This window comes from Pleurodeles waltl, chromosome 1_2, assembly GCF_031143425.1.
Source record: "Pleurodeles waltl isolate 20211129_DDA chromosome 1_2, aPleWal1.hap1.20221129, whole genome shotgun sequence".
Classification (NCBI taxonomy): domain Eukaryota; kingdom Metazoa; phylum Chordata; class Amphibia; order Caudata; family Salamandridae; genus Pleurodeles; species Pleurodeles waltl.
The window spans coordinates 1,021,972,139-1,021,996,096 of NC_090437.1; the positions used below are offsets into that span (position 1 = coordinate 1,021,972,139).

Genomic DNA, 23,958 nt, shown 5'->3' on the forward strand with positions numbered 1-23,958 from the left:
GGGACTACGTTTGTAAGTTAATGTACGTGTTTACAGAAAAATGCGTATGGTTGGAAGCTTAGCGCTGAGTCCTGCGAACTTTCAGTTCTGAATTGTCATGCTATTGACTTGTTTGAAGTTCGCCCTTCGTGAATGTTACAAGCACCCAGGGACTTCATGAAAAACGACGTAAAAAGGAAAATAGCATTTTTTTAAAAGAGAAGCCCCAAAAACGTATGATAGAATTAAACATCCTTGTATTTTTTTATATACTCTCCACATATTAAATACACGTAAACTTTGTAGGTCTCCTATATTTGATGGAAACTGGACGGTTTAAGTCGAGATCTCTTTTAGCATAAAGGGGTAATGCACCATCCAGTATGGCAGGTCTCAGATTGCGGCATAAAGCTTTATCGTTCGTGTCCCCTGGCGCAGAAGGAGTGACCAAATCTCGCATTTGACAAGTTCTGCGAGAGTTGGCTGTTTGGCTGTGCGCGTGCCCGCTGCTCCAACCAACCACTCTGCAGTTCCTCTAGTGGCCAGTGGGCGGTGCTGTTTCCCTACTGAAGCCACAGCGTAGGGTTCACCGGCAGCAGGAGCGGCAGCGAGGCAGAGAAGCTCCCCGAACAGCAGCTGCCCCTAGCAGTGCGGGAGTAACCGGGCAGCCAAATGCAGTGACTGACCAGGTAAGCAAGGCGTAGGGAGTAAGATGGGTTTTCTGTAAGAAGTTGGTGGAAGAGTCTATGTTTCTTCTGTCGCTGGGGAGCTGATGCCAGGCAGTCTGGGGTTTGTATTCATGCCGGAGTCTCTGCTGCCGGCCTTCTGGGAGGCGGCCTTGTTTTAATAGGGACTGTGCGCCTTCCCGTCTGCGGCGCGGACCTTTGGGCCGTGCCTTTGTGGCTGTGAATGGGCAGGCAATGTGCGCGGTTGCTGACATTCCTTTTGTCTCCGCCAGGGGCCGGCAGACACCACCAGGATCAGCATGGAGTTTCCAGCGCCGCCGAAGATCGCTGCCGATCCCGGCAGGATCACCTATCCGCCCGGAGTGAAGGAGATAACAGACAAGATCACCAACGATGAGATGGTCAAGAGGCTCAAGGTAAGACCCGTAGAAGCGCCTCCCTAACCCCAAGTCGAAAACCACAAAACCAATGAGTAACAACCCACAGAACCCCCTAGAGGGCAAAACCACAGGTATCATATAGAACACAACACATTTCCAACTGGGCCACGAGATCCCCCAGAGCGCAGCCACAGAGTTTCCCCAGAGATCCTGACCACAGCGTCCTTCCTCCCAGGGGGCACAGCCGCAGGGCCCTCTCATAGGGAATAGCAGCAAATGCTTCTCGAGAGCTCAACCACAGCCAGCCCTCTTTCACGGGCAAACCATCCAACTGAAAACATCGTGACAACTCCACCCTTAGATGCAGGCTTGTCATCGATTCTCCACTAAAAATGCAGTCATTCAATGCTCTGCCTCAGAGTTGCCAGAAGGCACAATTGATTACGTTTAACTGCAAGATCATATATAGAAACATGCAAACAGCATACCATGCCCGCAACCTGCAATGATGTGAAAGTAAACTCTCTTAAGATTCCATGGTTTCACATATGTAAACCTAACCTCCACCTATTTATCACAAATTATTTTAACAGTAGAGAAATACCAAGCTGTCAGTTTGGTCTGGTAACTGAGATTCCTTGGTCAAATGTTCTCTGACAATTTCAAAGAAATATTATTACTTCTCATTGTGAGAAGTGTTACAAGGTCAATTTCAGACGGTAGGAAGGCCATTATCTCAAAGTGAGAAAGATTCATTATAAATGAGAAATGTCAAGTCTATTTATAGTCTACCCATAAGTTTATTGCTGAGGAAATTCACCTTAAGATTACACCACACGATACTGCCATGCATTTCAAAGAATCTCAAAAATACACCCAGGGCTCTGGAGACCTCTGTCAATAAGGTTAAATTTGAGTCCACGATTCTTTCATCAAGAAAGGACTGATCGAGGATGGCTTTCATTGATGCGCAGCTGGGGAAAAATAAATTTTTTCCGAAAAACACTATAGCATCCCTAAAATTGGGTTGGGGAGGGAGGGGCGGAGAACCTTACTGAACTGCAAGACATTGAGCCCATCATTAATTCATCTCTTTGTCAGCACATTTTAGAGGAGTGTGTGAGCCCATCTGTTAAACAGCTAACACTTTGCTGAAAGTGGCCTACACAACAGATCTACAGTTGAATAGAATCAGGATTTTTTTTAATACCCAAGTCACGGTCCCACACCTAATTCATTGAAATGCTCTTCTGGGACCTAGAGACTTGTGCGCAAATGAATGTTCTCAAACATTCCCAAGCTTAAGCAGATTTGTGTGAATGAGTGGGCCTAACTTTTTTTTCCAGTAATGTGAATGACCGAAGCTCTACTTACTTTTAACTGTGTTTAATGGCAGTAACGTTTGTGTATGGAATTTATTGAGGTTAGGCTGTTACTGTAAGGATTTGGTGCAGATTTCCTGGAAGTCAAATATGCTTTAATATGTAAAATAATAGCTTCTTAAGAGGGTTCTTTTTCATTTCATTGTATAAGAAACACACCAGCAAACAAATTCCTCATAGCACAGCTACATATCAAAGTACAGGAGTGCATATCCAAACAGATTTTCTGGTTCAGGGTTGTCAAACCATGGTCTTTTATAGTGTGGGAGAAATAGGTGTGACTTGACTCATTCTGTATTTTAGGATTATCCACTGACTATTTAAAACATGCACGTTTCAATTAATTGCATGTATCTATATTATAATGCTTTTTTTTTTTTTAACTTATTAAGAATAAACTTGCATTTTGGTTCAAAATCCAGTTGTACCATGCTTAATTTGGGACTGTTATGTTTACTTTGACTTGTTTGATGTTATCAAAATTTGAAGTCAAACTAAGTGACTTGTGGTTTGACTCAAGTTTTATGTCTTAATTAGCTTCCTTGAAAAAACAGCATACAAAGGGCAGTAAGTGTTAGTAAGCAGTGTTGGGGTCACACAAATGTATTGGAAAAAGGCTTTTCAACATATGCTGTGTTCTTTCTACCTTCTCACTCACAGATAGTATTTTGATGCATGACAGAGGCGGTGCAACTTGAACTGTGTCTGAGACAAGTGCACACCTGGATCAAACATTAAAATGGTGGGATAAAACACTTAAACGCATACATAGAGGCAGTGCCCTAAGAAACAATTCTTAGTATGTGCAAAACCCACATGGAAGGCATAAAACAAACATGCTTTCGGTATCCCATACAGAACAAATGATAAGCACTTGATTTATGGCATACACACAGGATAAAGGCCTGTCAGCAGAAAACATTTGAGACATTAAGTGTCATAGCAGCTTATGTCTGGGTGCAGTAAATATTTATTGTACGTGCAGATGTATCTCGAAGTGAACAGCATAAATACAGAAAATGGCTATGTAATAGACCGAGGTGCCTACACAGTTGCTTTTACAGCCAAGAGCTGCACACACTAGTTTCATATTAAATCAAATCATTAACATTTATAAAGCGCGCTACTCACCCGTGCGGGTCTCAAGGCGCTAGGGGGGAAAGGGGGGGTTATCGCTGCTCGAACAGCCAAGTCTTTAGGAGTCTCCGGAAAGCGGAGTGGTCCTGGGTGGTCCTGAGGCTGGTGGGGAGGGAGTTCCAGGTCTTGGCCGCCAGGAAGGAGAAAGATCTCCCACCCGCCGTGGAGCGGCGGGTGCGAGGGACGGCAGCAAGTGCGAGGCCAGCGGAGCGGAGGGGGCGGGTGGGGACGTGTCTTCACTGCATCTGTTTTCACTATCATGGGTGCTGATGGTTAGCAACTATTCCGCCAACACCTTCACATGGTGAAGTGTATCTACAAATGGAAACAAAAACAAATGCACAACCTTGCTGCCAGAGAGCCTTGACTACCATCACTGCATGAACTGGCCAGTTCGTTGCATACATCTGTGACCATAATGAAATTGTATTTCTTATTATTCTGTATGTCTGTACAATTTGTTTTATGAACTTCAGTTTATTATTTCCTTGAGTGCTTATTTTTGACAAGTAGTGTTTAAATGACTTTTGTATATAGTTCATTGCTGTGTTTTAGTTTAACTATAAAAACACTCTACTTTCTGTTTGTAAAAAATGGCGTTTGGTGCTTTTTCGTCTGTAGCCTATGTGATTTGAGCTGATATATCTGAATTTCTTTTTACCGATCTGTAAATAGAATTACTTTACAGAAATATGTACTTTATTAGTTTTTCTTTGTTGTTGCCGCTGTTATAGAACTTACTAATCGGTGCTCTCTATTATTCTACCTGCTCTTAGCATGTTTTCTGCAGTCTTAGTAAATAGGCAAAATGTACATACCACTTAGTGAGCAAATTCTGTTTTGTATGGGGTGTCGCTTTGTTGTAGTGTGCATTGATATCCACTTTATGCCATGATTCTGGCTGAATTTTAAAGAGTACATATTCACTCATAATGTGCATACATTTCCATCACAGGTGGTGTTGGGACAGAAAAGTAATCTGCATAGTGAGAGACGTGAGCACTGAGTGCCCAACTGTATTGTTGTCTGGATCCCTGTTTCTGATTTAATTTTAAAAAAAAAATATATATTTTTTTTGTCATGGTGAACATGGATCATGCGTGTGTGCCATGACATAGGTCTGTCTCACCGATTGCAGCCTTGTTGTACTGAGGGGCACCCAAAGTGGTAGGAGTTAAACAGCACAAACGCAGTGATGGTAGCATATCGTGTCGTGGTCAGTAGTAGCGAACAGGTCCTTTTATTTATTTTTTCCCCTGTGTCACTGGAGTGAGGCCTTCATGCTCATTCACCTTTTTAAAAGTCAGCTGCTGTGTGTTTAACTCGCCCATGGCCTACATCAAGTTGGTGTGGCAGTGCATGCGTAATGCAAATGTGCTGAATGCATGTGAGCGCACAAGACCTACTCTACACAGCAGGTGCATTGTGGGCAGTATGCACATAGCAAATGTGTGTTTTAAAGCAGTGCAGTACAGAGAGACTAGTACTGAACAGTGGGCATAGACTGAGTGTGTGCTGCATGTGGGAATGCTGGTGGTAGCATGGTAAATGGGCACAACAGTACTAGAGAGTGAAGTGTGCTTTGAATGTACACTGAATGCAGAAGTGCCTGCACTAGTACATTACATGGAGGACCTTGGTTTGCATTTTGGGAAGTGCAGGTCTACTTGATGAAAACGTGAGGAGTAGAGGAATCTCCCCTAGACGGAGTTGTATATTGCTGCATTCCTGTAAGCTAAGTGGGACAAGCACTGAATGGTGGGGGGCAGGCCCTCCCTGTGCATTTCAAAGGGCTCTTTGATTCAGTGACATATTACAGCGAAGGGGCCTGGAAACATCTCTGGGAGAGGGAGATTGGGCTGATATGTGAACCCTAAAGGCTAGGGCTGAGGGCCCAGGTTAACCTCTGATGCTCATATCACTGTGGCTGACATCCAGGAGTGAACTCTGGTCACTCCCCTGAATCTTGTTGTGGGTTAATCGGCTTTAGAGTCTGGCTTGCTTTGATGGACTTCTTTTAGGTTGATGGATAGAGCGGAGAGATGTCTATTTCAAAGAAGCAGAACTCCAACATAAAACTTCAAAGGTCCAGACCATAAATCATATGTGGTCTCTGGATAAATGCTATAAGTAGGGGAGTTTGAGACCATTAATGTTATCATCTGCTGAGCAGCCAGCTGGGTGGCATAAGGAGGGGAAGCTCTGTAAGGCTTCCGCCTATGACCAGGATTAAGAACACAGCCTGGTAGTCTCCCTGCTGGGTGAGGAGACATCACATAGGGAAACCAAGACCACGTCCTGAAGTCTGGAGCACCAGTACCTGCCTGCTGGTGTGCTTGTGTGGGAGAGGAGCATGTTGCAGGAGGGGCTTCTTGGAGCACTGAGGCCGGAGGTCCAGGTCATTGCCTATGACCCAAAACCACTGCTTTGTATCTGAGGAGGCCCGAGGATGGAGAGATGCCATCGTATCCTTGCCGGAACAAGGAGACTGCCCTAACCCACGAGCAAGGAAGAAAAAGGACTTACTGCGTTTGGCTGGATGCAGAGCAACTTTGATCGTCAAGACACTGGTGTGCCAGAATCGGGAGAGGTAGCTGCTGTCTGCCAGTAGCTGCGCATGTGAACGTGAGCAGTCTGACTTTACAGATTCGGTCCAGGACTGCACTGAACTGCTGCCAAGCTTCATACCACCGGAGTGGGATAAGCCGAGAACTGTACCTACTAGGCCCTGGGGGAACCTTACTTTGACTCTGAGTGACTACACCTTAATTATTGATTCCAAGAGGAGGATACCTTGTGAACAGGGCCTAGTAGTTTACCTTCCCTCGATGTTGCTGCATGTGAATGGGGAATAACAGCACAGCTGTTATATGGGAACTAAGTAGCCTGGGGAGTGAGGCCTACATGCTCATTCACCTTTGAATGTGACAAACCGCTGGTGTATCTACCTCAAGGGGGGGGGGGGCTGTGTTACTGCCTTTTGAATGTTCTTTACCTTTGCATGTGTAGAAATAGAGTTAAATACTTCTGTTATACAAAACAAGTATTTGACTGGAGATTGATGTACTGTGTGTGCTGTATGCACTTTGAGTTATGAGTTGTTTTCACTAAACTATATCTACACTTCCCTGCGAGGGAGGTTTGACTGCTTATGCTACACCACTACTAACAGAGTCGGGGGCAGGAAAAGGGTGTTTGACCTACCTTTGTTGGCCCCAGTAACTCCTGTGTACCTGTAGCCCCCTGAAGAGGTTCTGACGGGTGTATTGGTGTATTTGAGAGACACGAGAGACCACTTTATTAACACTTATTAAGGAATACCAATGTTGGCGTCTGCGAACATATATAGGTATACGAATGAAGAGCAAGTCCTTGTTTCACTTACATTTATTCAGTTCGCTTTTTACATCAAGATTGTTTTTTACTCGTTTAAAGTGTCTCAGTCTTATTTGCTACTCTACCATTTTGTGGCATTGTGATTAATTTATGTTCATTCTTTAGTGTTATAATTAAGCAAAATACAAAAATGCTTAAAGTCTTAATACATTAAAGGTTGATTTATTGGCACTGAAACTCATATTTTGTCTTTTTGCAGACTTGTTTGGTGCAATTTTGAGTGACATACTAGGGTTTTATAGAGTGCCCATTTCATTTAAATAAGTCCCTTTATTATCATTTTACAATTGAGCAAAACAGTGGAAAAAAGAGTATCCGAAAGCAGCATCATGACAAATATTAAAAAATAAAATCAGATAAAGCAAAATAAGTATGAAGGCCCAAAAATGATAATGGTGACGTATGGAAGAAGGGCAGGAGTCTATGGCTTCACATCTTTTCTCTGAAGAGCCAACCAGTATAGTGGCGAGTAGAATGTGGTCTTGCTACAGGTTCCAGATCTTGTGGTGTTACTCAGATCTTCCAAGTGCCAGGTAGATGTGTTTTTCCTGAAAGCTGCACTTGTTGTATCCCTGGGTGCGTCTTTTTCCATGTGGAAGGGTTGCTGCTTCTCCATTCTTGCGTTCTATGTTAAAATGATGTGTACAATTTGAATCTCATTTTTTTTAGCTGACTGTCCCGGATATGGATCATTCTGTATAATGTTGTTTCTTCTACAGCGTATATCCTCCAATTGCTTGCCATCTTATAAGGCCTTTCTCCCACTATATTCCTAAAACCCTGCATAAACAAATTGACCTTGATTTTTGATTCTCCTTTCTTTCTTCAGACTGACCGTCTACTTACATTCTATCCACTGCATACCTTCCATTTCTGAGTATAGCCTCCTCTCAGTGTCACACTTGTCTGCCTTAATCCTGCTTATTGTAGTTCTGACAATTGGCCGGTACCTCATTTATTTAATAGATAACAAACTCTCCTGTTTGAAACCCTATCCCTGTAACCTAACCTAATGTAATATCTGCCAGCCTATCTATCTCACCAATCAATCACCTGAAACTTCTTTGCTGGCACTAGTGATCACACCTAACTGGAACTATATAATAATCTATCACAAATTAACTGAAATGGATGCATGCAGTTTTTCTGAAGAGTGTATGACTCCCCACTCTGAATTTCCCACCACCCTCCCTTGTTTTGCAGGACACCCAACCACCCCTTCCCCTCCATTTCCTCTTGCTGGTAAAAAAAAAAAAAAGAAAAAGTGCTATGACCTGGTCACTGCTGATAGTGTCATAGTGCGTTTTTTAACTTTTGTCATGTTGCACAGCTGCAACATGTAAAAAAAAAGAAATTGACAAAGCCAATAGATTTTGCATAGGCGAAACCTATTGACTTTGCCAGTGCTTGTTCAAGTTGAGTGATGGGATGTCACAGCTGCAGATAATGGAAAATTTGTTCTTGTGAAGTGAGTATTCTTGTAGCTCAACAGATGACTTGGAGAGGCCATTTAGTTGGGAAATGCCATTGGTATTCCACCATTCCAATCCCTGTTAAGGGATCTGTGGCAACTGTGTCCTTGTCCGTAAAGGGAGTCTCACTAATAAACACATTTTTCCAGTAGTTTGCAAGTATGGCGAGAGGCAAACACTATTTTGGAGGCTGATGGGTGCTCTCTGTCGTATCCATTCTCTGTAGAGAATGTTGCCCATGGCCTATAATGGAGTTGTGTATGCAGGGTCATATTTAATGCTGTATATCTATTTGCTGGTAATAAAAGTGGGGTGCCCCATAGTAGGAAACAGTATCGTCATGCACTTCTCCATCATGTGGTGGCTTACAACACTTAGACATTGACCCTTGCTCTGTCCCAATCAAAAATTATGAAGAAGGCTGTTAATTCAGTGAAAGAAAGGCCACAAGATTCGGCGTGGAAAGGTCTTCAGTGTGCTTAACAGTTTGGATAGGGAGGCAATCTTGATAATTGCTATGCCCTCAAAATAGATAATGGAAGAAGGGGCCAGTGTTCTTTATTCCTCTGTGGAGTCCTTAAGGTGTGGAATATTGTCAGCCTGGCTTAGCTTTGGAGAGGAAGCTACGTAAGCTCCCAGGCATCTGAATACTTCAGATGCTACCTTCAGATCCTTGCACTACTGTGTACGCTCTATGGGACCTCTGGTTGCTAATAGGTTTGGCTTGGGCCAACTGACCAAGATATTCGAAATGTGCCAGGATGTGTACTGTTGTAAGCCAGGAGGTCATCACTATTAATTTTGAGTTTATCCTCATTTCTCATTGTCCTTGGAATCCCTGCATTTCCCCACAAGTTTGCAGGACTCTTGTTAGAGGCTCAAGCACCAGGGAAAAACTGATTGCTTTGGGGTGGGGAAGGGGGGAAACTTGCTGGCTTCCCGTCTGCATGGGGACTGACACAAAGCACAACATTCATCCTCTGCTATGGGGTAAATGCCCAAGAGGAAAAACTATGCTTTGAAGAACTTTAAATGGATATTCCCAGCCCACAGAATCAAATGCTTTCTCAGTCTGTTAATGTCATAAGTGGGCCAAACAGCAGGGAACACAGTTATGGCTTTGAGAAGATGCCTACTGTTGTGCCAGGTACGTATACTGAGTAGAAACCTGATTTGATCTGCATATAATAGAGCTAATAAGGGGCATGAGACCATTAGCAACTTCTTTTGGTCATTTGACCTTTGAACAGTGCAGTTCTATGCCCCTCGCATGTCCTCTGGGATGATCTCCTTGGCAGGTGTACTGGTATTTAGTTCTGTGTGGTAAGCTGTAGTGTGAGTTTGTAGGATAACAGTTTAAGCAGTTCTAGTGGAAGGTCATTAGGCCATGTGGCTCTGCCTCGGGATCATTGGGAAATGGCTCCTGTCAATTTTTTTTTTCTTCCAGTTGAAATAGTGGTGTTGATTCTCTCTCTTATTCTGTTGTTGATAGATTCGGCAGAGAAAGGTGGTGAAGAGTAAGGCAGATAACAACTATACTACTGAGGCAGTAAATGAGCTTACAGGCTATATTGTTGTGTTCCTTAATATGACTTTCTGATGGAAACCATTTGTCAGTCCTAACCATGAGCACAGGATGGCCACCCAAGTGTCAAACTGAGTTCTTGATCAAGTAATCAAGGTTCAAGAATGGCAACAGCTTCCCATTGCTCCCGCTTCAGCCATAAAATAAATCCCATCACTCGTCCACAAATTTGTGGTTTAAAAGCTTTTCTCAGTGTAACGCGGGGGCCTAATGATTCATGGCGGAGTTGAAAGTAGGCATTGATTTGTTCTTTCATGTTTATCACAGTGGCTTCGTCTTAGTGACCAGGCACTCGTCTGTCATAGACCCTTTTCAGCATGGTTGGAAGTGCCAAGGGGTGTAGCATTGGGGAGTATTCTAAGATGCCCCTGGTGATGATTTCAACCCCCTGTAACCAGATGTGTCAGGTAATGGCATGAAGAAACAATCCAGTCTAGAGAGCGATCTGTAAGTTTCTGAGCAAAAAGCATATGTTCTTGGTATGGGTAGAGAGTCTGTCAACTACGTCTAGGGAGGAGGAGGCAAAATTGCCTAGGGAAGTACGACCTAGACTTTTGTTTTTCAGTAAGTCCACCTAGATTTAACTCTGCAACCCTATTGAAGTCCTTGGCAATAAATGGGATGCCTTGGATTGTGTGGGTCTTCAATTATCTCGGAGTCCAAGGAAGTTAGGAAGGATGTAGGTAATGGGAATGGGCCATATACATTTAAGCATGTAAGGGTGTGACCTTAACGGAGCCTGGACCATTTTGTGATTGCTTTAGGGCTTTCTCTTTATATGTTGTATGCAGTAAAGTTATTATTATTTTTGCTTAATAACAGAGCCACCTTGTAGAAGCCCCTAGTAAAGGCAAGTGCAGGACAACCGTTTCTGCAGAAATTGTTCAGGTCAGTTACCGTTTATGACTTCGGAAAACCCCCCAAAGAGAGTTGTTTCACCTTGCAGACACTTTGTGTCTTTGTTGTGCTTTTCCAGCATTATGGACACTGTAGTCAAGTGCACGGGGGGATTGTAGTTAGTGTCTTCTGGGTCTGAAATCTGAGATTCAGCATGTTAAACTCTTGTCAGTTGCCTTGTGGAGATCTTGGTGCAAAATCCTTACAATGTCCACTTCGTTGATCGTGGCTTCCAGTGCAGACTGAGATGATTGAATTGCTTAAAGAATCACCTCGGCAGGTGAGGACTAGTCCATCTGTTCCTCATTAAGAGTCGCAGATCTAACGGCAAGCATTCGTGTTGGTGTTGTAAGGGTCATGTCTTGATAAATTTAGCAATGTTTTCCTAGTAGAGGATATGGCCAGCCGTATCCTTGCCTTTTTTTACCAGCTGTTTTATTGATCAATTTTATTTACATTTTTATAATGAACATGTGGTCAGCACATTACAAAAAGATGAGAAGCAAAATTGTTTCGACTTGTCTAGTAAAGTGGATGCAGTCAAGTACAAATCATACAGATTACTGGATGAAGAATTATGTAACAATGTATTAGTACAAATGACGCTCCTGCGCTGCCCCTTCACGGTTTCCTTTGGTGATCATAGTTAAAAATAAAAATAAAAAAAAAAGTTGTTTTTTAGCTTCAGGAGGCTATTTATTTGAATGATTTGCATTTTCCATTATCATTTAGTACGGAGGTCTGTGATGGGAGGCCTCTTAAAATAGCTCTCAGTTTCCATGTTTTACATTTGGAGTTAAACCTGATTAAAGGGGGTCTAGTGTCCGTCCTCTTCAGCTAATTTCAAGAGAAACACATTTCACTCTGTTGCTTGAGTGTGCTTGGACAAAGGTGTTTCTCCAACTTCTGCCCTTTTAAAGTTCCCACTCAAGTCCCCTCCTTCAGTGTGTTACCAGATTTGCAATTTGACTCATCCAAGGCATGGCTTGTTGCTATTTGGCTGAAGTCAGGACAGGAAATAAGTCTACATGCCATCTTATCCACTTGGTTATTAATCAATAACCCTAAACTACATGTTTCTGGGCAATGTACAACCATGTTGTCTGTTAGCTCGTCCATTAAATAAATATCTGCGAATTGTGGTGGTTTGGGACCAGTAGTAAGTTATGTTGTAACCTGAATGAATCCTGACCCAAGTTCAGGGAGATTCTTGATGGGGCTTCGGTGAGGGTTCGCCAAGTAGACATTGGAGAAAAAGTGGGGTATTCGTTCATAAGCATTTGGCATGAGGGAGCACTTTAGGAAGCCCCATGGCAACACCACATTGTCAATTCTCAACTGCAAAAAAAAAAAAAGTAGTTAAGTGGGCAGTCCTAACCAGTGGTCAGCGTGGGTATGCTTGAATAGCTATCTATAGGAATTTAGTCTGGAGTGTATGAGTGATTAGCCAGATCAGTCTCATAAGCTACACAAAGTTTTGGTCACAAGCAGTGGTAGAGTCTCTAAACTGTATGCCGAATTGCAATGAGATGCATTTTCCCTATCCTGCTGCCACCCTCAGCCTTTGGTCAGAAGTGCGAGGAATCGTATGTTTGGAGGCCAAGTTGACCATGCCCTATTACTAAAACTCAATAAAATTTTGTTCTGAAAAAATAAATAAGTGCCAGGAATGGGTCTTCTCATATGAAGTTGGGGTACTCCGTTTGGTAGAATTCTTCCTAAAAGGCATTCTGAGAAGTGGAAACAAGCAGGTGAAACAGTAGTTCTCTCGCTTAGCTTGTGGATACCTGTTCCAGTTCTGCCTGCAAGAGTCTAATCTGTGGAGGGAAGACGTAGTGTCATGATAGTTGGCTGCATTTGGTACACATTTTAGAGATCTCAACAAGTCCGAGGTGCAGGAGACTCCTGGGTGCCCCATGAAGGACAAAGCATAACCTTGCTGCTAAAGCAACTGTCTTTCTCATTCTGTGTCCCAGTGGGATCTGATTTGCCCCAAGACTGAAGATGATTGCGCCTTGATCTAGCTCAAAGGATATGAGCAGCTGGCACACAAAGTTCCAGAGGAGGGGTGACGCAGCTTATGTTCCCCACAAAGAGCCTTTCAGTTTTTGGAAGACAGCCCAAAGCAGTTCTGAAGAGGTGCAGGCAACCAGACCCCACCACTCAGCCAAGAGGAAAAGGTCAGTGCTTTGACTTAGGCACCATCCATCACTATTTCGAGCCTCTGTGACAGCAGGCCAAGTTGAAGTAGACCCTGGCTATCTCTGCTGTTCCCCATGCCCGTCAGCCACACCTTGTTTGGTATTAGAATGGTATGGAGGGCAGACTGAGCCCGACAGATGTCTTCTGCTGGATGGTCAGATGGTCCTCTTCTGACATCCTGCCCTCTGCTGTAAGCACTGGGCCTGCCATTACAGCCTGGCCTCATCTAGCCCAGGCCTGACGAGGTCTTAGTCCTTGGTGGGAGATGCCTACCCCAAACCCACTGTAACTAGAAAGCAAGGAATTATATCACACCTCCAAGGCAGTCTGAGGGTATGTGAAAGAAGCAGGATGCTGAAGGATGTCTGGGCATGGGGACGGACTCCTTCACAGGATGTCTGGCAACTTGGCCATTCGAGTAAGTATGTGTATAAATGTGTGTTATAGATACACCTTCTTTGGTGCACTGTTGGCCCTACGAGGGTGCTGTGCTGTTGCTGGAAAAGCAAACCAGCAAAATCATCACTTCCTCGACCAGAAGAAAAAGCTCACTGCAGGCATGGTCACCAGTGCTTTAATCTGTTTACCACAACACATTTCGGCCATAAGAACTTGATCACACAACCCCATCAAACGCAGTACTACCAAATTGTGAAACAGAATCAACAAAGGACAAGCAGCACGTCGGTCACAACAAGAGAAATCTTGGAAAGCAGTAAATAATGCTAAGTCTGTCCTACTGTATGCCATCCTGATTGTATTTCAGACACAGATCAAATAATCACTGCAAGCAACATATAAATAATAAATTCACAAAGTCAATTGGTTCACCCTACTAGGAGTGTTCTGACAGACAAATTGAAGAATTAAATAAAATTTATTAAATCAAATGATAAAGGTAAAGGGATCCCTGAACCAGATTTGTGTCTGGTTGCAAAGTGCTTGCATAACCTACATTTATTAGACTAGTAGTTACCAAACATTTCGACCTTCAGCTCCCTTGACCTATTGCTATTGGCTGCTGCTCCCCCTTATATATACCTTTTTTGATGGGTGAGGGAATGTAAGCCCTGCCTCTGTAGTGCTTCTATTTTTCTCCCTGAAAATAATTGGGATGAAGCTGCTGAAGGCATCATTTTTATTATTTATGTGATCCTATCCTATCCACTGCAGAACACCATGCAGTGTCAATGACTTATTGGAGGGACACAGGGACATGGTGTTCTCAGAGAAGTGAACTATTATTGCATTGTGATGTGGTGCTCTTTCAAGAGGGATGTGTTTAGCTTGTCCTGATAAGTGTTTGTGAGGCCCTGATAGATACAGGGATATTGTTTCATTCCTGGATGCATTGATAGAGAAGGTCTGTGTCAGCCGTCTAGTTTTTTCTTTTTTGCACATTGCCTCCAGTCTGATGGTACCAGGCTGTACTTGTTTCCTTGGCAGTGTGGTCCTTGAGACTTAGGTTGGTGTCTAGGGTGAATCCAAGTAACGGTGTTGTATGAAAGTTGGGTTTGACTTGGTCCAACTGCATGCTGCTGACTCTGGTTTGGAATAGTTATTGCTTAATTTTTCTTGGCAAATTATCGATCGGTGCTGAACATTCAGTGGTGCAGGCTTTGCTTGTGGTATAGAATACCTGGAGCAGAGGACGCTTTCAAATATGACCTTATCCCCAGCACAGGGATGTGGAATTCCTATTGCCCGACGCCCAAGGACATCTTGTTTGGGGGTCAAGGGCAACAAGTTTTTATGTTTACTTTGTCCTTGGGACAAGTAGGCCCAACCCTCTGCAGCACAAACCCTTTGGCTGCCTGTTTACAGAGTGGAACTCTCTGCAGTTGAGGTAATGTGTTTCCAAAAGATAATGCTGTTCGAACTTGTATTTATGGTTCATTATTTGAAATGCTTCATTATTAGGGTGAGTGCTGTAAATAAATGTTTTAAAGTCACACTTCACTACTGACGTTGGTTCCAGTAAAAAAAAAAAAAAACGTGTATACACATGTTTGAAAAGTTTAGGCTATGAGGCTAAGTATAATGCTCCCAGAATGCTCTCTGATTAGCAAATGAAGTGTCATTTAGTAAAATGTTTTGATGCATGCTAGTATTTCCCAAAAATATTTCTAATGGAAAATCAGTGTAACCATTTCCAACACGATTATGGGAAGCATGAAAATAAACAAACACTGACAAAGCCAACCGATCTGATATATTTTTTATAAGTCTTTTAGTTTTTGAACTCTAAAAGCACACGTTGCCACCAGTGGCATAACAAAGGCCCCGCAGCCGCCCTCCAGGGGGCCCCTTTAGTACGGCACCTGCCCTGAGTGAGTCTGGAGAGGGATCTCCTCCATGTTCTTTGCAAAGAGGCAACCTCCAGTTTCGTTACGTCACTGATTGCCACTGTAGTTCCTGACACTGAACAAAACTACTTTATGTCCCAATATGCTCCTTGCGGAAGAGCAGAATGCGATCACTCACAGTAAAGCCAGCCGAAAGAGAGAGAAATAGAAGTTTAATAAAAACAAAATGTCTTTAACACCAGACCTAATTAGGGACCAAGACCCACATGTAGGTAGCTTTTTGCATATCGCACACAGCGGCTTTCGCTGTTTGCGACGTGCAAAAAGCACATTGCGAAGCACAAACCCAGTTTTGCGCTTCGGTAACCTGGTTACCGAATCGCAAAACGGGTTTGCGACTTGCAATTAGGAAGGGGTGTTCCCTTCCTAATTGCGACTCGCAGTGCAATGTAGGATTGCTTTGCGAACGCGGGCGCAAACCAATCGCAGTTTGCACCCATTTCAAATGGGTGCTAACACTTTCACAAAAGGGAAGGGGTCCCAATGGGACCCCTTCCCCATTGTGAATGTCACTGTAAAAAAAAATTCAGAGCAGGCAGTGGTCCTGTGGACCACGCCTGCTCTGAAAAAATGAAACGAAAACGTTTCATTTTTCCGTTTTTGTAATGCATCTTGTTTTCCCTTAAGGAAAAGCAGTCACAGACATGGTGGTCTACTGTCTCCAGCAGGCCAACATCCCTGTGAGGGCCGCCATTCGCAAGGGGGTCGCAAATTGCGACCCACCTCATGATTATTCATGAGGTGGGCATTTGCGAAGCCCTTGCGAATCACAGATGGTGTCAGGGACACCATCCTACATTCGGATTTGCGACTCGCAAATTGCGAGTCGCTCTGACTCGCAGTTTGCGGGTCGGAAATCTGAACCTACCTACATGTGGCCCCAAATTCTTAAAGAAAGTCACAAAAGTGCACCCATGGTATATGTCGTACCCCTATAAAATATTTGTGAACTGTATTTTAGCATGGGTAAATACGCATGTGTAGATTTGCTCATGTGAAAATCTATTGAGCATTTGCAAGTTCATTTTCCCTCCAGCCACTTTCTTCCCAACCCTGGAAGAAGTTCTAATTCTGCCATTGTCAGGAGTAAATGTCCAACCTTTCTTATTATGGGAAAATATTATAGAGAAGCTGGTGAAAATCTTAAAAACATGCAGGTTAGTAGGTTTGCAGACTCAAAGGCATTCCAGCCCTGGAACTATTGTTTACTGCTTCCTCTAGCCACAGTATGCAGATCTGCAGAAAGGTGTAAAAATAAGGAAATTGTTACAGTAGGGATTGAAACTGCAAGTATTCAAGCCCTACTATGGTAGTAGCCCTGGCATAATCAGAGAGGCTATTATCAGAGCTCTTACATAATGAGATTGCTGCCATAATTTGGCACCACACTACATGGCACCAAAGGGACAAGTAGATCTTTTTACAGGACAAGTAGATTTGAGAAGCAACCTGTCCCCTGGACAAGTAGATATTTTAATAAATTCCACACCCCTGCCAGCAATGACCTATGAGTGCTAAGACTGTACCAGTGACTTCTTCCGGCGGGGTACCCCATAGAACCTCTGGAATATTGGTTTCCTCAAGCAGCATGTCTTTGATATTGGACTCAGCAGTGGGATCTTTCTGCCAGCAGTGCCCGGTCAGCACTGTCATAGTATCACTGTCACCATATCACAGAGTCCCCTGCCCTATCCCCAGTGCTGTAGGACCCCAGCAGCATTATCTTCCTTTCATTAGTGACCTGACGCGTCTGTAGGAAACCAGTAGTGTGAGTTTCCTCCCAACTGGAGATGGACAAGCCAGACAAGACTGGAAGCTGGCTCCAGGTGAATATCTACCCTGGCCCTGCCATTGCCCCCATGGAACTAGTACCATAAATGGAGTTCCTCTATTCCTCCCTAATGTAGTTCTTAAAAGACTACCTTCACTTTTTTAATACGTGCCTAATTTGGTACACATTTTTATTTCACTTGTTTGAGTCAGGGTAAATCTAGTGTCCTTGCTGTTGGTACCTTAGGCCATTAGTTCTCAGACTTAGCATCTGTTTGTGGCACCCTTGGCTAGTTTTGATGGCGCACCAAGGTGTTGCGGCGCAAATGTTGGTATCTGATGCAGTAGACCATCCATAGAGTACTACTGGTGGTCAGAAGGGAGACCAAATGTTGGCTCTCCAATAATAACAGTACAATTACTGACAAATTGACTAATTAAACCAAAGTCACTAAATCAAATGAGAAAGATAAAGGGTTCCCTGGCCCAAAATTGTTTGCATAGCGCCCACTTAGGCCTTAACCACATTACACCACATATATATTCATGTATATCTATATACACAATGTATGGATTGATATATATGTGTATGGAGATAGATATATATGTGTGTGTGTATGTATATGTGTGTATATATATATATTGTTAGGTCTGATCTGTTTAAAAAAAAAAAGGCTTCAGAAATTCACTGAAAAAATGAAAGCCTAAAGTAACGTTATAGTTAGGGGAACACGTCAACGATAACATTTTGCACTAAAACACAGAACTTTATCAGTTATACTTGGCAACGCTAACTAAAACTTGCCCCCGCCATGCAGTGCTTATGACTTCACATATTAAATCAGTCATGACTTGTTGTTGTATGACATAATTGATGACATTACTGACATCTCAAATTACTTCATTGATGACATCACTGATGTCCTCCGAACTTTTTTGCACACATTGCTCTGTAAATGGGTATGGCATTAAACCTATGAAAGTAACTACAAAATAGCTCAAAATAATTTGAAGCAACATTAATGCCATCACTCACTTCAGGGGTGTGGAATAAAAAAAAAAATTCTACTTCTTCATGGGACAGATTACTTCTTAAATCTACTTGTTCTATAAAAATAAACCTACTTGTTCCTTTGTGGCAACGCGTTACGGCAGCAATCTCATTATGTAAGGGCTCTGCTAATCGCCTCTTTGAGTATGCCAAGGCTAATTCTATAGTAGGGCTTGAATACCAGCAATTTGAAGCCCTACTATAGAAATGTCCTTATTCCGCCACCTTTCTGCAGATCTTCATACCGGGCTGGAGAAAGCAGTAAGCAATTTTTCTAGGGCTGGAATGCCTTTGAGTCTGTGCACACCTACTGACTTGGATGTTTTAAGGTCTTCTGTAATCTTTTCCCATACTGAGAGAGGTTGGAAATTTACTCCTGACAAGGGCAGAAGTACAGGTTCTTCCAGGGCTGGGGGGAAAAAGTAGTTGGATGGAAAGTGAACTTGTAAACGTTCAATAGGTTCTTGCATGAGCAAATCTACACATGCAGATTTGCTCATGCTAAAATACAGTTCAGAAATATTTTCTAGGAGTAGGATTCCCTGATCTACTTCTGTGAATTCATGAAAGCCACTAATGCACAGACATGTACCTGTTCTGCTTTGCTTCAAACGAAGAGGATACCAAGGAATGCAGCACTCCTAGTTTGAGTAATGAATTTATTAAGGCACTTCCCAGATATCAAAATAAAGCACACGAAAATATGAACATGAGCATTTAACTTGAATGCAGTAAAGCATGTGTAAATGCAAAAATGCAGCAGTTAAACAATGTCAGGCATTAAAAGTACAATGCCTCAACAGTGAATATGCTGTGAATATATATATATATATCTATAGATATTATATATATATATATATATCTGTGTGTGTGTGTGTGTGCGCACAAAGTGAATCTAGATAATTAAGAATAAAAATGCATCACCAAGGGGATCAAACCCAACATCATCATCCTGGTGCCAACGTCAAGCCGTGGAACCTTGGACAGGTGAGACAGGAGAAACCTTCCCCAATGGGATTTTGCTCTGGGCAGTGCGTCAACCCCCAAAATGACTTCCTTCTACCTCACTACCAAGCATCCTCACCTTTATATACCTTAAACCCAAGAGGAAGGTTCTGGCAATCTCCCCGTCCCTTCACGTAAGTTATGAAGGCCAAGCGCTGACTGTACTCTGTTTGTGTCGAAAACACACAAAGGAATGGGCCCTGCCCGATGCTCATTCCAGAGGCAGAGGAGCAGTACTTTTCCGTAGTGAAAACATTGAAACCATTCCCAGGCTAAGGCTCTCTTATGTCTACGTCCACATTCCCCATGTTGTGTTTCTGCACAGTGCAACCCAGTACTGGTGAGAAGAAGCATAAACATGTTCAGTGTAGAAAAAAAGTTTTGTGGAAAAATACCTCCGCCACCGATGTGACAGCATCTGAAGCTAAGCTAAATACACAATGGAGCAGGTGGTTAAATACATAGAGCATTACATTACTATGGGTGTACTTTTGTGAATATCTTTAAGAAATGGCCCCCTAATTAGGTCTGGTGTTAACCAAGACATTTTTTTATTCAAATTCTATTTGTCGATCTATGAACTGGCTTTACTGTGAGTGATAGCATTCTGCTCTTCCACAAGGAGCATATTTGCATACAAAGTAGTTTTGTTCAGTGCCAGGAACTACTGTGGCAATGTGTGTTTTTTCAGACCAAAAGATTTTTTTTTACTTTTTGCCAATGCTTACTACAGTGGCGAGGGCCTGGAAGCGCCCACAACAATAAAGTGTTACAAAAGCTATGTCAAAAGAAGACCGGCATTGACAAAACCAAAAGACTGACGACCAACGTCCGATCGGTTGTCGTTACCAGTGCTTGTTTATTTTCATGTTTCTCATAATCTTGTTGAAAATGGTCACACTGATTTTCCATTTTGAATATTTTTTGAAATACTAGCATGCATTGGCACATTTTACTAAATGATGCTTCAAAGAAAGAGTACCTAAAATTTCACAGTAATTTCATCATGGATTTTGTCGAGACCCGGGGCCATTCCCCACTTCAATTTTGCTACAATATTCTGCAACTATTTGCATTTAATCAGAGAGCACTATACGTCACCTCATATTGTCAAACTTTTCAAACTTGTACTTTTTTTTAATTTTTTTTTTTTTTTAAATAACTGGAACCACTGCCAGTAGTGCAGTGTGACCTTAAAACGTTTATTTAGAGCGCTCACCCTAATAATAAATGCTTGACATTAATGAACCATAAATACAAGTTTAAACAACATTAACATATGAGAACACACCTATTACCTCAACTTCAGACAGTTCCCTTCCCTGTAAACTGGCAGCCGAAGGGTCTGTGCTGCAGGGGGGTGGGCCTACTTGTCCCAAGAACAAAATAAATTTGAAAACTTGTTGTCCTTGACCCAAACAAAATGTCCTGTGCGTCGGGCTATACAAATGCCTCACCCCTGTCCCTTAGGTGTAGCAAGTATGTTATGTGCAACATTGACCCTGTACCATCAACTTCACTTGTAGCCTAGTTCATATTAAAAACCAACAACAATATATCGGAAATGCTCATTTCACATGGTGTTCAGTATCTATACAACTGTTCAAAGAAAGCCAAGTTCTTCAAAATACTCAATGTCTGTTCCCAAAATAATGCCATACTAAAACAGCTTTTGTCTGTATCAAACCACTGACAGTCAGCAAACCTACATTGAGAAAATAAGTTGATATGAGCAGAAAAGTTGGTACTGTAAACAGTATTCACTATGGAGTGAGTTTACTCTTTATCATACTATTCATATAAAATAACCAATGTCTCAAGGTACTAAAGATCATACTGCCTGCAGCCTTCACACTGTGGTGAAAATTGTACAGATATCCCAGCTTCTGAAGCAAAAGAATCACACATACGTAGGTTAAAACCTAGTGCCCGCAGTCTTTTATGTTACATAGAAATTGTCCATCTAAGACAATTCTGTCTAAATTTAAGGCTTTTTACAATACTTAGTATATAGTACGTATACTTAGTATATAGTACGTAGAATCTCTACCCTGTTGAAAAATATTTCTGCAGAGCTCTAGAACTTGTGTGGAACATGCTGAACCCAAGTCGTCAACTGGCACCTGCACACAGGGTTACTCTTCAGTGCCGTGATTTAAAACATGTTCAACACCTACACAGTTATGATGCATTGGGAGCACATGCATTTTAGGGATCCATTCCCTACAGCTAAACATAAATATTAAGGGCCCCTAATTGGCCCCAGGGACCCCATTCCCGTGGCCAGTTCCAATAAAAAAAAGGGAGCAGTCCGTGTGGCCTCCCTCCCTAAGCCTCAAAAGTCCCAAGGACCCTATTCCCTGGGGCCAAATAAAATTAAATGGGGACAGAGGATATATAGCCCCTCTCCCCTACCCTTAAGCTTGGCCGATCCCATTCCCCATAGCCGTTCATTTAAAAAAAAAAAAAAAAAACATTTATTAAAGCAAAGGGTGCTGTGTGATCCCCCCCTCCCTGAGCCTTCTCAGGCCCTGGTGATCACATCCCCGGAACCATCTTTTTTTTTTTTTTTTTTTTAAAAGGAGGGGGGGGGGGGACCAATTAACTTAATTAGGAGAGAGCCCCCTCCCTGGGCCATTATAGGTCTTCCCTGCACACCATCCCTTAATAAATTGAGTTTGTGGGTGGGCTCCCTGTGGCCCATATTGGCTATTGGGAGGTGGGACTCCCCTTAATTCATCAAAATGGCTCAGGGCTGCCATTGTTCCCCCCCTCCCCCCAGTGGAGTACTGTGGGGTTGCAGCAGATCTGCTGTTTAAAACAAAAATAGCCGAAGGGAGGGGGAGTTTAAAGTATCCCTACCCTACACCCTCTTACATATATTTTCCCATTTAATACTTGAGGGCAGGCAGGGGACTGAGTACTTGAGTCCTGTAATGCCTGCCACCTACGTTTTTCTGATGGTGCTGACAGCCAATCGGAGCACACTCTGCTGCTGGGGCCTGACTCCTGGGGGAGCGAATTGGCTCAAGGAAAAAAAAGCTTCTTGGGCAAATCTGAACTTTCCACTTTTAAATTGAAGCTCCTGCGAGTCACTCTCAAGCCTTTTGTGGCCCCAAACATCCGAATATGCAAATATTTTTGACCCTTAAATTCTTTAAAACAAAACCAGAAAACAGATTGACACCAAAACCCTAGCTTCCTGCCAAATTGGGTGCATTTCCATTCAACAGTTCTTTGCTGTTGCCCTTCTTAACGAAGTCTATGGAACGTGCTTAGCAAGAGGATTTTGATTTTGGGGATTTTTTTTTTTTGTTCCTCGGCCCCGCTTGACAAAACTTTGCCCATAGTAGTCTAAAAGTAGCACCTTTTTGGAAAGTTTTGTGGAGATTTGTCATGTAGGGCTAAAGTTATTCCAAACACAAAAATTGCTTTTCCTATGGAACATTTGACCGGACTATAGCTACCCAGTGGCGACTGCCACTGGGTAGTGTAACCTTCCACATTGTTTTCATGGGAATTGTTGGACATAAACGTTACCAGACCTCATGTTGTGCCATTCGTCATCGCCAATAGCATGCATTAAAGCTGGCCTGGGCTGACAATATCTATGTTTAGCTATTTGCTTTCTTGTTTTTGTGCATGAATACTTTAGTTTCTTTGTACAAAATCAAAGCTGAAATGAGCAATTTAAGCTTAAGAAGGAATTTCGGTTTATTCTGCAACTCTGGAAAGATCATAGAAAACTGATCTTATTCTAATAAGACTCCATTTTCTGACTTGATACTTGCAAAATACTCTTCCCTAGCTGCATTATCAGAAAGCAGTTGAATGGTTGCTAGTGCATTGTTCACCACCCTCTCACCACCCTCTAACTTCTTATCTATAATGTCAAACCTATCACCTGCTTTCAGGGGTGTGTCATTTGATAAAATATCTACTTGTCCATGGGACAGGTTGTGTCATAAGGACCCTTGTATCTTGGTGTGCTTCAAATGCACCATTTTCTTACTCATAATGCCCTGCAAACCTTTAACTTCGCTGGAAATCACACATTTTCCCACATTTTTTGTGATGGAACCTTCCAGAATCTGCAGGAATCCACAAAATTCCTACCGCGCAACATTGTCTCATCTATACCGATAAAAATTCTGCTGCACTTGTCAGCCTAAAAATGTTTTTTTTTTTTCAAACTGCACTTTTGGACCCGCTTTGGTTCCCCCTCAATTTCGACATGTTTTTGGCTCTTCCCTGTCACATGCACTTGGCCCACCTTAACAAGTGAGGTATCATTTTTACCAGGAGACTGATGGGAACGTTTGGTGGTGGGAAATGTGTCCCGGTGCGGTGATCCCACACAGAAATGTGGGAACAATGTGTTTTTATTTTTTTGTAAGCTAAATTTGAGGTTTCCTAAGGATTCTGGGTAAGAAAACATTGGGGATTCCACGCAAGTCACACCTCCCTGGACTCCCTCGGGTGTCTAGTTTTCAGAAATGTCTGACTTTGGTAGGTATCCCTAGATGGCTGCTGAGCCCACGGCCAAAAATGCAGGTGCCCCCCCGTGCAAAAACATGTAGTTTTGTATTTGATAATTTTGATGTTTCCAGATAGTGTTTTGGGGCATTTCCTGTCGCAAGCATTAGGCCT

At 42.7% G+C, this 23,958-nt stretch overlaps 1 protein-coding gene across 1 annotated transcript in view; it reads left to right on the plus strand.

The window, feature by feature from the left end:
* The first annotated feature begins 537 nt into the window (after positions 1-537).
* The window catches only part of PDS5A (PDS5 cohesin associated factor A), an 831,005-nt gene continuing 807,584 nt past the window's right edge, over positions 538-23,958 (plus strand). Inside the window, exons 1-2 of the mRNA XM_069202018.1 lie at positions 538-668; positions 938-1,081. Coding sequence (XP_069058119.1) covers positions 965-1,081 — 117 coding nt within the window. The 5' untranslated portion in view covers positions 538-668; positions 938-964. The remainder of the gene's footprint in view (positions 669-937; positions 1,082-23,958) is intronic.